General features: G+C 38.8%; 1 protein-coding gene across 1 annotated transcript in view; it reads left to right on the top strand.

Moving 5' to 3' along the window:
• HECW2 (HECT, C2 and WW domain containing E3 ubiquitin protein ligase 2) overlaps positions 1 to 14,460 on the top strand; it is a 359,319-nt gene extending 344,859 nt beyond the window's left edge. Inside the window, exon 29 of the mRNA XM_049106445.1 lies at positions 12,269 to 14,460. Coding sequence (XP_048962402.1) covers positions 12,269 to 12,380 — 112 coding nt within the window. The 3' untranslated portion in view covers positions 12,381 to 14,460. The remainder of the gene's footprint in view (positions 1 to 12,268) is intronic.
• The last annotated feature ends 283 nt before the right edge of the window (positions 14,461 to 14,743 follow it).

Raw genomic sequence — 14,743 nt, 5'->3', positions numbered from 1 at the left:
TTGAGTTGTATAAGTTCTCTCTATACTCTGGCTATTAACCCTTTATCAGATACATCATTTGCAAATATCTTCTCTTGAAGTAAAAATATGCATCATAACCAAAGCATTTGTTAGCTTTAGTAAAACAATGTTGGTCGTCATGCTGTGGTTTCTTGTGATTATGACTCGAAAATTTAGATGTTCCCAGAAGCTCTCATTTTGAGTTTATATTAATAACTACTTAGATTCCCTTCCCTAAAAGCTGCCATTGTGGTTTCTAAATAATATTAAATCATGTTAATGCACTCTATGCCTCCTTAGCTTAGATTGTACATGCCTTAATTCCATGTGAATGCTCTCTGCATTGCATTCTCCTGATTCATAATAAGATGATGCATTTCCCTGGAGTAACAAAAAATTGCTTTGCTACTACTTGTAGATATGTAAGTGCCTACAAGGTAATAGTTGTGAATAAAAGTGTTTGAGGTTGAATGGCAATAACTAGAATTGAAACAAAAGAAAAGGATGGAACAAATAAAAAGAATGGAGAAGAGTTGGTTTTGAAACTTCTTTAATCAGCAGTAATAGTACTGTATTTTTTAGGTAAAAAGAAAGCTTCAGATTGCCTCTCATTTTATTAATAATACAACTGCAATCTGAGGAGGTTAAATGATCTTCTCAAGTGGGATTAGGTACCCCTCAAGATGTCATCCTGAGGTTTTTGTTTTTTTTTTTAAGTGCAAGTGACTTTGAGAAACCTATTAACAAGTCTTACTTCTTAGTGATCGCAAGACGTTTCTTAAGAGTTATGTTCTAAGTCTTAACACATGAAAAGAGAAGTACTGAAAATACAGATACAGACGGTGATGAACACTGAAACTCAGGGCTGGCCTGAGCCACCCCAACCACCTCGGGTGTATCTCAATCTGGAAACAGAGGCACTACATCCAAACACCCAGATATTGCCTGGCATACCTGATGTTCCAGATTTGGGACTGTAATTTCATTATTTAAAGAAGTGTTTTACTTACTCCTGAATCACCCCCCACCCCCAACACATAATTATATCTCAAAAGCAGATTCACACTCTCTGATAAAGGCTTTTTACCATTCTGAAAAACTCAAGAATCAGTGTCAAGGAGGCAGGAAAGGGAAGATTAATTGTGTCACATTTCTCTTGAAATCAGTTTCACTAAACATTTATTTTTGTAAAGTAGATGGAATAAACTGTCACAATAAGCAGATATATCAGTTGTTGACATTTGAACCCTGCAATTTTCACCAAACTTAATGAGCAGAGAAAAGTGATTTGATGTAGACACGAAGCCTAGCTTCGGAGACACTGGGCCGTATCCCAGTTCTGTTGCTTACTCACAGTGGGCTCTTGGAGAAGTTGCTTCATCTTCCTGAACTTCTGTTTCCTTATTTACCTTGTAGGTTGCTAATTCTGAAGATTAAATGAAATCATTCATGTAAAGCATTCACTGCTGACCCTGGCTTTGAGTAAGCATCCAGTTAGGAGTGGCTGACAAATGTCAGGCAGTAGTGTATTGGTAAGAGCACAGAGTGGGGAGTTAGAAGACCTGGGTTCTAGTCCTGCCCTGCCACCAGCTAATTCTGGAACCCGGAAGATCATTTGATGTGCAAAAGGCCAGAGAGAAAAGGTAGTATATTAGGTTTGAGCAAGAAGTGACACCGACAGGTTGTTTAAAATCTTGAGGGTCGGGCTGGATTCATTTTTCTGCTTTCCCCTGAGGGCTCCAGGAAGTTCATGTGCTGACTCATTATAAATGATGATGTTCTTTAGTATCGTTGCATACACACAGTTGGGCAACAGGCATTGTTTCTTCCTTTCTTCATCATGACCTAAGGTTGGCTCTAGATTCCTAGTTTTACCCAGATTGTAAAAAAGCATAAATAGAGATGATACAAAGCACACCAGACAAGCAGACTATTTTCTTATCTTGTCTGTAACAAGCCCTAACTTTTTAGATCTGACAGGGAGAAACAGCTATTTGGCTAGTCTTCTTTACCATCAGCTTTTCTAGTGGAGAGGCATGGGTGCAGATCTAAGCTCTGTGATATGCTGGCTATCTGCTCCTAAGCAAGAGGCCAGATCCTTCTCTGAAGAAGAGGACTAATAGTGCCATGCTCAAAGAGTGTGTGACAAATGAGTGAGTAATATGTATGGGAGTCCTTAGAGATAGTAGCTCCTCTATGTTCTTTCTGACCTTGGATCTTGAATCTTCTATAAGCCACCCGACTGCTATAACTATGAGAATGTGCTCCACAAAAGGCATACATTTGGAGGAAAAACATAAAAAGAAGAACTTCAATGCATGACCATATGGTTTTATCACAAGTGATTTCTTTGCTGATAACATTGTCATCATCCTTTATGAAATGTGGGGTGTACTTCAGTGTAAAACAGATCTGCGAGATCAGCTCTAGTCTGAAGAGATTGTTTTATATGATTGAGGCCATTTCATCTACCATCAAGTCAGATACACCGAAGCCATTTTTCGTGCTGTGTCCTGATTGGTTTTAAGTTGCAGACCTGAAGAGCTAGCTGGTCGGTCTCATGCTGGCCATTCCCGATGTATTTCTTTTTCTTATTAATGAGACAATGTTTCACATGTAAAATATGACATTGAACAGACTGGTACCAAAATGGATGGATGTCCTTCTTAACTTAATAAATGTATTCTCTGAGAAGTCTGGCATCACCTCCTGTCAGGCATGAAAGGCTGTACCCTGGAGAGTTGCAAGTGTCTGTACAAGATGAGGGTGGGCACTTCTGGCCAACAGAAGGGCATACTGTTCTCTCTGGTCATGGATGATTGAGGGCCTTTCAGCCTTTCAAGCAAGCGAATGTGGGTCTTATTTTCTCAGATTTCCTAGCCTCCCTTTGTGGTAGGACTACTCACATTGTGGGCCAAGAAGTGTATTAAAGTATATAGGGTTGTCTCTGAAGCCAGTACAAGTTGAATCCATGGCTCTTTTTTCTCTCTTGTGGTAGCGAAGTAACTGGAGACCCAGATGATAAATAATGATGGAGGCAGACGGGTGTCTCTGCCAAGGCTTATAGCCTGAACACATTACTGCGCTTCCTCTGCTTTGTGCTCGGTAGTTAGGTCTGTAGTTTGAATTTCTGTAGCTTTCCTATCCCCCAGTGCTCTGATGGACTAATGAGACAGTCCATTCACTTTTTGGCAGTTGCTCTTAAACATTCCGGCAAACAGGATGCTAACATGCCAGCCTAGAAAATGCAGGGCAAGTGCTCTCTCCCAGCATGGTGTGGAGTTAATATGTTCATCTCTGAGGGTTCTTGCCAAGTAGGATGACGGGCCTGAGGAGTTTAGACAGCTGCAGTAATGATGGGGGAATAGTGGCTTTGTCGGAGAGGAGAAACTTTCTGAAAATGACTGTGTCTGGAGATTATTATCAATGAAATGCTGACCCAAATTAAGAAATAAGCAAGAATTAACTCTGAAATGGCTGCTTCAGGGAGGTAGTTTTTCTAGTGGGCTGGAACTTTAAAAAAAAAATTATTTTCACTTTTAAAACTCTGCTTTTTATTCTTATGAAAAGATTTTATTAAAAAATGCCAAGAAATTCTTGTTCTCCTCACAAACTCCCTCCATGTTACTTCTCCCTCTGCGTCTGTCACTCTGTTACACCTTATTTCCTTCCTAGACTTACCCCAGTTTAATCATTATGCTTAATTATTGGTTTACTTATTGATTATCTATCTCTCCTTCTAGGATATAAGCCTGTGAGAACAGAGGCTTTGTTGGAATTGAATGTGGCTTTGCCCTAGTGCTGAGTCCTGGCACGTAATTTGTACTCCATGAATATTGTTCTTAGTGAATTCTTAAACTTGGGGTATGCCTGTGGACCGACCACCCCAGACAAGATATACCAAAATCACCTTTGTATCTCCGTACCCTCATCTAAGCAATTGAAATAAATACGAGTGATTACATTATGAAATTGCCTTGAGAATGAACTGAGATAATACATGCCAGGTGCTTAAAATGAGACCTAACACATCATTCAATAGATCCACCATCATTACTAGTGTTCCTAATATCTAGCTTTTAGAGCTGACATCTATGGCCGCCAAATGGCATATGACAGATGAGTAGTGGGGTTAGTAAAGGCCAGAATTCCCTTCCCTTGATCTACATTTATTAAATACCCGGTGAGGATCAGGAATTATTCTTGTGCCACCATGAGTCACGCAAATGTCTGTAAACTAGTCTTAGCAGGAGCTCCTGCTTTAAATCTCATGGTCTAAGAAGATACGAATGGTGATATTAGAGAAAATATGACTATTTTAAAAAATCCTAATGGGGGGCACCTGGGTGGCTCAGTTGGTTAAGCATCCCACTCTTGGTTTACATCATGATCCCAGGGTCCTGGGATCGACCTGCACTGGCTCCCTGCTCAGTGGGGAATCTGCTTCTCCCTCTCCCTCTGCACACCCCCACCCCAGCTCTTGCTCTCTCTCAAATGGATAAATAAAATCTTTTTAAAAAAAAAAGTCCTAGTGGCAGTTTTACCTTTATTTGTGTCTCTGAATCTATCTAGGCTAACAATAATCGCTGGATTACTTTAATTGAATTTTATCATTCTGTGTGATTGGTGACTTTGACTTTCTCATGCTGATTACAAGCTCTGAATTCATCATCTACCCCCTACCCTGGATTCCCTGCTTTGTTTAATGGTACCTCTGCCATCCGACTCCCTACGCCTAGTCACTGGCTACCTTTTTCATCTATGGAATAAATGGAAAAAGTCTTTGCATGAACACACCTCACTTCCTGATGTGGTCGTGCCTTCTCAACTGGCTTATGGTCCAGTCTCGGCTACTGTCACTCAAGCACTTTTACTTCTCAAGTTTCCTGATGATGCAATGTTTCCCCATACTTCCGGGCAGTCTGCTAGAAACATCCTTCTCCTGGTTGTTTATCCAGAAAACCCCTACACACTTATAAATCCTTTGAGGCTTGACACAAATAGTGTCCACTTAAAGCCTTTCCTGCCTCTGCTGAGCAGACTTTTAACTCAGTGTATTAAAACTGTTTGTGTGCAGGGCCACTAATGGCTCATATGGATCTTTTGGATTCACTAGACAAAGCTTTCTTGCAGTCTTGTGGAGAAATGCAGCCCTGAGTTAGGGCTGGTGGTTTGGTGAGCAGAGCCAGAGGTAGGCTGGATTTCAGTGCCTACCCACCCCAGCCAGATACCCACCCCAGCAGACTGCGCAAGCTTTAGGGGGCCCCATTTGCTTGCATACTTTGCTGCCGGAGTGTAAACTTTCCTCGTGGGTTTTTCTCCCTCGTCTACCAGGGGACAGCTCAGTGCCTGGCATGCAATAGGAGCTCAGTAAGTATTCACTCATTGAAGGAAGGAATAAATGAAACGCTGTGCAAATTGAAAAATTGATTTTTTTTCATCAGGGCACTTTGTATGGGAAAGACAATTTTTCACAATATGGCATCTTCAAAGGGAGAAATAGGAAAAGAGGGTCTAACAAGGTGAACAGGCTTAGATGCTGCCTGAGGAGTCATTGGACTCTAAATTAGAGGCCCTGAGAGCCCAGAGGAAGCCCCCCTTTGCCTACTTCACAGGCCAGCTCCAAGCCAACTCTGGCCCTGCCCCCTTGCCCCCTCCTGCCTCCAGCCCCAACAACTACAACTGCCGCCACACTGATTCCCTTAAGGATGGGCTTGTGGACACTCTCACATAGGCAAAGTGTGGATTTGACAGGTAATTTAGGTCAGGACTACTCACTTTTCCCCAAAGAAATCTTGACATTCAAAAGAGATCTGTTCTAAGATTCCTTAGGAATTTTACAGAATGCTTGTATTTGTTTTTTATTTATAAATTACTTGATGAAGAGGTGGGAATAGGAGTCAGAAAACTGAAACCTAAAGGATTAGTCATCACTGCCAACTGAAGAAAGAGAGTATTAATAACGTGCTTTCTAAATCATAGTGCAAATAAAAAGCATTTATTAGATTCAAATACATTTTATTTCTAGGACTACATCTACTGGATAAAATGAGGTTCATGGTTTTCTCCTCGCTCTCCCTTTCTCGCTGTCCCTTGTTTTCTCTCTTATTTTAAAACTCTAATTATAATTTCTTATTTGTCTCATATTTTGAGTCCTTATAAGTTACCAAAATCAGTTCTGGGAAAATAGGGAATAAATGAATAAGTAAGTACACACAGAGAGAAATTCCCTAATCAATTAACTGATGGTGAAAATTTAGATGTAATTGTGATATTTCTGGCTCACTGGATTTGGCTAATTGACTTGACTATGCATAGGAAAGAAAAGAGGGTAAGCATGCGACTTCCTGGTTAACATTTAAAGAATACAAAAAGCACCAAGAGATTAAGTCAGACCAGATGTCTGGAGGGCTTTAAATTTTCTTTTTATTGGTGCCAGCATGCTTTCCCAAAGATGGGTTCAGACCTGCCCTCCTTGAGTGGTTCTGGCTGCAAAGATTAAAATGAGGTAAACTCATTATAGCCTTAGTGTAGTTGGCTTTGAAAGATTTGAAAAATGTCCTTTTATTGAGACTGAATAACTGGATGTGCTTTTGCTGCCAATATCAACATAGTCCAAGGGCCCTCCTGTTATTTTCTGCTAGAGTTTTCTTAGGACATGGAATGGGGTGGGAGAGGGGGTGTGAAAAGCCTCAGAGGATTGTGTTTTGTTTTGCTTTTTTTTTCCCCCTGTTCTTGGCTCATACTACAGGTTGATGGTAAATATTGGGCAACTTATTTAACCACACGATTCCTCAATTTCCTTACTAGCAATGCTGTCTTGTTTATAAGGAGTTTTGAAATTTTTGCAAGCATAAAAATGCTGTAGATAGCCAATGTAGATATCTTCTTTCTGAGCCGCTTGATGTCTCCAATAGTGGAGACCACCTGCATCGGACTCAACTTAGAGTGGTTGTTAAAATACAGATCCCAAGGCCCACCCTCAAATTTCTGAATTAGAATCTCAGGGGGTACAGTCAAAAATCTCCATTGTAAACAAGCTTCAAGGATGATTCTGATGCATCCAGTGTGTCCCTCAGAGTTTCTCTGATAAAACTGAATGGTTTGAGCTAAGCCTAAAAATCCCCCGGTATCTCCCAGGGTTTTCTGGACTGACCTAATCCGGACTGTTTTCCCCAGAGCCTACTGCATGTTGTGATTGAGTCATTCATTTAAAAAAATATTTGAAGCTTTATTTTGCTAATCCTTGTCCTCAAAATATATGTAATCTAGTAGGATTTTAGGGCTAGCAGTTCAGTTAGCGGTAGGATGAAACTAACACTCAGACTTCCAAAAAGAACTGAAAGAACAGAGCCAATGAGCATTATTAGTCTTCCTACTTTCGGTTTAATGTTGGACTTCCCCTAGGCTGGGGTCCTATTTTTGATTTGGCCACTGACTCAACTTTGACCTTGGGAAAACCACTTAATCTTTCTGCAGTTTCCCTCTCCACAATATATTCTTTCCCATCCTCATGAAACATTTTCTAGAGAGGCTCTTCAGTTTATTCAGAGGAAGAGGTCGATTACAGTAACTATAGGTTTTACAACTAGATATAACTTAGGAAGCAGTGATCATCTTAGATTATGGATCAGTAATGGTGATTGTGTCTTATGACTGAAGAGGATCAAAAACGGTAGTCCAGTCCTTCCCTGGGTGTTGAGATCTGAGTCTTTAGAGAAAAGAGTACTCAGGCATATGGATTTACTGGGTAAGATACTATAGTTTCTCCAAAGGTACAACACAAACTGCGGAGAGACATGCAGAGCTCCTGTTTCTCTGCTCAGAAGCCTGGGAGAATGACAGGACAGCTGTTTGCTCCCAGCTGTGTCCACTACCTGTCCTTGCCTGGGTGGTTCTATTCTATTACATTCATCACATGTACCTCCTTTTCTTGGACTGTTCTACTACCTTGAGACCTCCAGTGATCTTCTGTTGTTGCATAACAAATTACCACCAACTTAGTAGCTTAAAACAACACACAGTTACATCGCTGTTTCTGTGGCTCAGGAGTCCACGCATGGCTTAAGCTGGGTCTTTTGCTTAGCATCTCACAAGGCTGAAATCAGGGTATCAGCTGGACTGATTCTCATCTGGAGAAAGTATTCTCATCTGGAGGCTCAACTGGTGAAGGACCTCCTTCCAAGGTCTTTCAGGATGTTGGCAGAGTTGTAGCTATAGAATCCACGGAAGGTTAAATTCAGCGACAGAGTGAGTCTCTGACCTCCCCGATACTTTTACAATGGTCTCACCTAATTAAGTCAGGCCAATTCAGGATACTCACCCTTTTAATTTAACTTAAAATCCACAGATAAGCTTTAATTACTTCTGAAATATACGTTCACCTTTGCCATACTCCATGGGTTATGAGGCAGTCACAGGTCCCCCTCACACTCAAAAGATGGGGGGTTATACAAGGCATGGGTCATCTTAGATAATGGGTCATCATAGAATTTTGCCTACCACAAAACCACCATGAATTAAAATCATGCAACTAAGTACGTACAAGGACTTGATTGAGGGCTTGAAACATTGAATGACTTCTCCTTCCCATGTATGTGACCATCTTGTTCATTCTGAATTAGTTAAAACCAGCCTTCAGTTAAGGGAAAGTATTTGGTTGTCAAGAGGGAAGGAACAGGCTTAACGAGGGTGTGATTGGTAAATTGCACCTACAGTCCTGTCCTAAGCAACTAAAACATTAATTAGGGATTATTGCTTATCTAGAGAATGGGTCATCCTGAATTATCTTTATTTCCCAGTTCACCCAATATGGCTCAGTTCATGAAAATAAGTTCACTCGTATCTATTCAAAATTACGCCAAGTTACTCTTTTAAGAATTGTCCCCAAAATTGACCTACAACACTACCATGAAAAGCATAGACAAGAAAACCTCTAACTGTAAGCAATAGCAATCACCTTTTCTTTTTCTTTTTTCTTTTTTTAAGATCTTATTTATTTATTCATGAGAGACGTAGAGAGAGACACAGGCAGAGGGAGAGGCAGGTTCCTCGAGGGCAGCCCAATGCAGGAGTCTATCCTGGGACTCCAGGATCATGACCTGAGCCAAAGACAGACGCTAAACCACTGAGCCACCCAGGCATCCCAGCAGTCACCTTTTCAACACATTTCTTGTCAACACACTGAAGACAGAATGACAATGTATCAGATTAATTTTGCTCTATAAACAAAATGCATAACTAAATAAAAAAGTGAAGAGGCTGAAATCAGTAGGAGATAATGCAAGAGTTGATCTCTATGTATACAAATCAATAAGAAATCTTGAAGCTCGAAATGACAAATGGACTTCACACTCCTAGGACGGCAATAATAATAATACTAAAGTATCGATGAGGATGTAGACAAATTGGAATCCTTATGCACTGCTCATAGGAATGTAGAATGTCATGGCTACTATGGAAAACAGTATGGCAGCTTCTTAAAAGGTTTACATTAGAATTGCTATATTATCCAGCATTTCCACCTCTGGGAGTATACACAAAGGAACCGAAAGCAGGGATTTAAGCGGCTATTTGTGCACCAATGTACAGAAGAGATTTTTCATAGTAGCCAAAAGATGGACGCAACCCAGGTTCATCGATGGATGAATGGATTAACAAGATGTGGTGTGTACCTACAGAGGAATATTATTCAACCTTAAAAAGAAAGAAAGTTCTGCCCCATGTTATAACACGGACCTGGCAAACATTATGCTAGGTAAAATAAGCTAGTCACTAAGGACAAATATTGTATGATTCCACATACATAAGGTACCTACTGTAGTCAAATTCATAGAAAATAGAATTGTGGCTGCAGGGATGGGAGAGGATGGGAGTTAGTGTTCAATGGGTACAGAGTTTCAGTTTGGAAAGATTTACATGTTTCAGAGATGGCCGGTAGTGATGGCTGCAAAACGCTGTCAGTGTACATACTGCTACAGAACTGTGCGCTTAAAAATGGCTAATATCAATTTTATGTGATGTATATTTTATCACAATGAAAAAAAAACTTGCAAAGATAAACAGGCCAAGGAGATGAACACAGAGATCACAAAATAGGAAATGTTACAAGCAAGCTGACTTGAGGAAAGATGCTCAGCTATGTTGGTAACCAAAGAATTGAAAAATTTTAAATATCATTTAAAGGAGTATCATTGTTTAGTCTAATAGGATAATGAGTATTATGTATCCAGCACACAAAGTCTGGCGAATAATTATATTCAAAACATATTTTACTTGTCTGCTTCTTCCTGTTTCCATAGAACAGGGATAAAGTCTTCATTTTATAATTCTGTACTGTATTTAATCATTCTATACTTCATTTAAAAATTCCATACTGAAGATGGATTTTAAATCATTCCTAGGGCTGTCTTCTAGTATGCCAGTTCAAGTTGTAAAAAAGTTAAACCTCTTTCTTGAGGCTTCCAAGTTGATGTTCCAGTGCAAGGAAGATATAACAAGAATTATATTAAATGCAATTCTGAAATAATTTATTCTGTTAAAAATGTGCTTGGCTGGGACACCTGGGGGGCTCAGCCATTGAACGTCTGCCTTGGGCCCAGGACATGACCCCGGGGTCCCTGATCGAGTCCCAGGTCAGGTTCCCCCCGAAGAGCCTGCTTCTCCCTCTGCCTATGTCTCTGCCTCTCTTTCTGTGTCTCTCATGAGTAAATAAATAAATAATCTTTAAAAGAAATGTAGTTGGCTGCAAAGACTAATTAGTTGACATATCCTAGCATTCGTAATGACAAGAGTCACAGACTCTGAGCCAGTACTATCTGTGTCCTAAAACTGATATTCTTATAATTGAGCCCCTTTGCATTCCTGGCGTAATAAGGCATGTGGCTACACACCTGCTTTATTATGTCTTTGTTTTTTCATTATTTCCATGAGTCATGATTGTCGTTTTAATGGTAATGAAATGTTGCTAATAACACATCTCTTATTAATAGGTCAAAGAGTGTGAGCCAGGCATTATATTAAGCATGATTTTAAAAAAATGCTTTTATTATTTGATTTAATCATTGTATCCTGAGAAAAATGATATGATTCTCATTTTATAGGTGAGAAAATAGAGTCTCAGAGAGTTTTAATAACTTCAAATCACACAGCTTGTTGGTAGAGCTATAATTCACAGCCAGGTCTGTCCAACTCCAAACTTCTGATCTTTCCATTGCACTGTACTGCACGTAGGAATATAATTATACTTACTTCCTAAGTGTTAGAGTGATTTATAAGAATGAAAATTTAAACATGTGACTTTGTGAAAATAGCCCATCAATAATTTTAGCTCCTAAAATTCCACATTAATCCAGGAGCATTTTTTTTTTAAGTCAAAGTTGTTAGCTTTCACAAACAAGCTGTTGTACATTCAGAATAAAATGCTTCCTATTCCATGTCAAAAGTGCAGATTTGTTTCTTGATAAGATGTACTATTTTGGAGACTGTCTATTTCTTATTGTGATTCAGGTGCAAATAACAGGAAAGCATATTTTTTTTCCTATCTTGGCAAAGGGGAGCTATTTCTAAAAAAGAATACTTAATGTAATGATTTAAATGGCCATGATTTTGTGCTGTGAGTTAGGAGAAAACAGATTATAGCACAGGACTGAAAGAAGTAACAATGGTCTACTGACCTCGACAGGAAAATCCAGCCAGGGAATTTCCCTGAGATTCTAAGCCAGGAGGTAGGTCTTCAGAGATACTCAGTGCTCTTTCCTGCGTGACAAAACGCAAAAAAAGATATAAAACTGTAGATTTTCTGGGACATCGACACAAATGCGATCTCTGAAAATGAATTACTTTGCAAAAACTTCTATTCATGTCTACGTAACGTGTTGAATCACTAAATTGTACACCTGAAACTAATATTACACTGTATGTTAGCTAACTGGAATTCAAATAAAAACTTTACAAAGAATCTAACATCAAAAGACATGCAAAAAAACCAGGCTTGTCTTTCCAATTCTTAGACAACTAAACAAATAGTAATGTGTATGTAACGTGGATTTTAAATGGTGGTGAAAACATAAAGAAAATATTTTTTAAATCTCCTATTTCTCTTTAGAAATTCAAACATTTTCAAAGTTTCTCTGAAAAAAGTGTGAAAATTGGCAACAAGCCAATCTGAATATGAAGGACAAACATGAACACACACACACACACACACACACCAATCTCCTTGTCACGCAAAGTGTTCTAATCTATGTACTGCTGCTTCTGTTTACAGAGCTCACACTTGTTTTAACCGTCTGGATCTCCCCCCATACCCATCCTTCTCCATGCTTTATGAAAAACTCTTGACAGCAGTTGAAGAGACCAGCACCTTTGGACTTGAGTGACCTGAAAAAGCGATGTCGGGCTCTGTACGGACAGGCAATTTTGGAAGCTGTGCTCTAGAAGAATGGCTGAACATTGGAAGTTTCAAGAGTTTGCTTCCAGTAGAGTAAAGCTGAATGCTCTGATTTTCCAGGAACACATGCTCCGTCACATTTGGGGACCGGATGGATAGTGGTGATGAGTCCTCTTGGAAGGATTTGGGTGAGCTTGATGCCCAGGGAACAACCCAACAGTCTTTCAATCAACAGTTGTTGACTGCCAAACTTTTTTCCATTTGTGTTATGTTCCAAGACAAAGATGAACCTGTACACGATCAGCTTCATTGTAACTTTTAGGGACTCAGGAGAATCTTGAAACTTACCATTGAACGTGGATCAAGCCAAACTGGCAGCACTTGGCCCAATCTCCAAATTAGCGCAAGTTAAATAATATAATAAAAACAAATGTATTTCCTGAAAGTACATTCATTTAAGCCCTAAGTTATAGCAGAATATTCATTTTCTTGCTTATGAGTGCCTGCATGGTGTGCACCATAGGTTTCAGCTTTCATGGGACACAAGTGAAAATGAAACCAAGTCAACATGAGGTAACTTTAAAGATTTGCAATAAGGTGGTCTGTGACAATGTATATGCAAAGTGGTATGTGTGTAATTATGGCTGAAGACAAACTGTTATACAATGAATAACTAATGACAGATTTTATGCTTTATAATGCATGAGAACAATTTAAAAATAACTAGCAATTAATCACAGCATATCAGGAAAAATACACAGTGAGTTCTGTTTATTTTTCATAGGTTCATTATATTTCTGTTCCTTAAGATGTATATAAGAACCTACCTGTCATACTGTATGTATCACCTGTTCCATTTTCATGTTCCATGCTTACTCGGGCATCATGCTAGTATGTATCCTTTTACAGCACTCTCAAGGGAACAAAAGGGCCTTTTATTTTTATAAAGGTACAAAAAAAAAAATTCCCCGAAATATTTTGCACTGAATGTACCAAAGTTGAAGGGACATTACAACGTGACTAATGGCAACTCCATCACTTGACAAGTATAATAGGAAATAGCTTCTAAATCCGACTTCCTTCACAGTGCCATGTCTACCACTACAAGGACTGTGCATCTAAGTAATAATTTTTTAAGACTCACTATATGTGATAGTATGATATGCATTTATTTAAAATGCATTAGACTTTTTCCATCCATCAAATACTTTACAGGATGGCATTTAATACAGATATTTCGTATTTCCCCCACTGCTTTTTATTTGTACAGCATCATTAAACACTAAGCTCATTTAGAGAGCCATCAGCGACACCCAAGAGATCAGCTCTCTTTAGTAATAAGAATTCCATTTTTCCCTCATCAGTAAAGACATCACAAATTGAAACTCTCAGTACTATATTTCTAAGCCTGCATTTTCACTGATGCATAATTTTCTTATCAATATTAAGAAACAATTTTTCTATGGTATCTCAGCAACTGCATGCTATCACTGATGTGATTTCTGCTTAGTTTTATCAGAGGTTGTTCATTTTTATTGCTTCTGGGGTTACTCCACATCGTTGTTTATTTCTTGACTTATGGCCATAACTAATCTGAGTGAGTTCTCTAATAGGTTGACGTTAAATCATGGATAATAAAAGCATTGGATTAAGATTTGGTTTGCCAGCCTGTGGTTTTACAGGCGTTGCCCAAACACCTCTTTGAGAATTATAAGTAGCCATGGAATTCCTATTATGGGATGTTGGCAATCTTGTATTTTATAGGGTCACATGCATGGTTTTCACAGGTGGTTTATAAGAACTAATTGCTCTCCTGTTGGTTAAGCTATGTTTACTATTGAGACCCTCAAGAGAAATACCACTCATGTTGCATTCCTGAATTAAAGGCAGGTACTATAGCATGGGGAAATGTTCCCGCCAAAAGGTTACAGAAATCTGGAGATTAAAAAAAGATTAACTGTGTACTATAATTGGACCAGAAAAAAAGGAAGAGAAAAAAGTTTTAATTGGAAATGTTAGCTTGTACTTACTGATCATGAATATAAGTATATATTTAATTTTGCAAACTATTTTTACTTGTTTGTATTTTTTTCATTATAAGGAAAAATAGTATAACATACTTTAAAAAAAAAAACCCTCATCTTCACTTGTATAGGTTCGGAGCTGGCATTCTCTAAGCAGCTGGTATAAAAGGTTACATTTCTTTCAAAAACAGACCATGTTAGCTTTCATTTTGGTTTGTGACACTTTGTTATCATACTCCACATTATTACGCAAAAGAGGTTTGAAATAAAATGCATCTCTTTAATTATTTCTAACAAATATATTTCTTGTTAAAGCATCTAACTTCTT

This window comes from Canis lupus, chromosome 37, assembly GCF_003254725.2.
Source record: "Canis lupus dingo isolate Sandy chromosome 37, ASM325472v2, whole genome shotgun sequence".
In the NCBI taxonomy this organism is placed as follows: Eukaryota; Metazoa; Chordata; class Mammalia; order Carnivora; family Canidae; genus Canis; species Canis lupus.
Note: the sequence above shows the minus strand (reverse complement) of the source record. Positions and strands in the feature narration are given on the sequence as shown.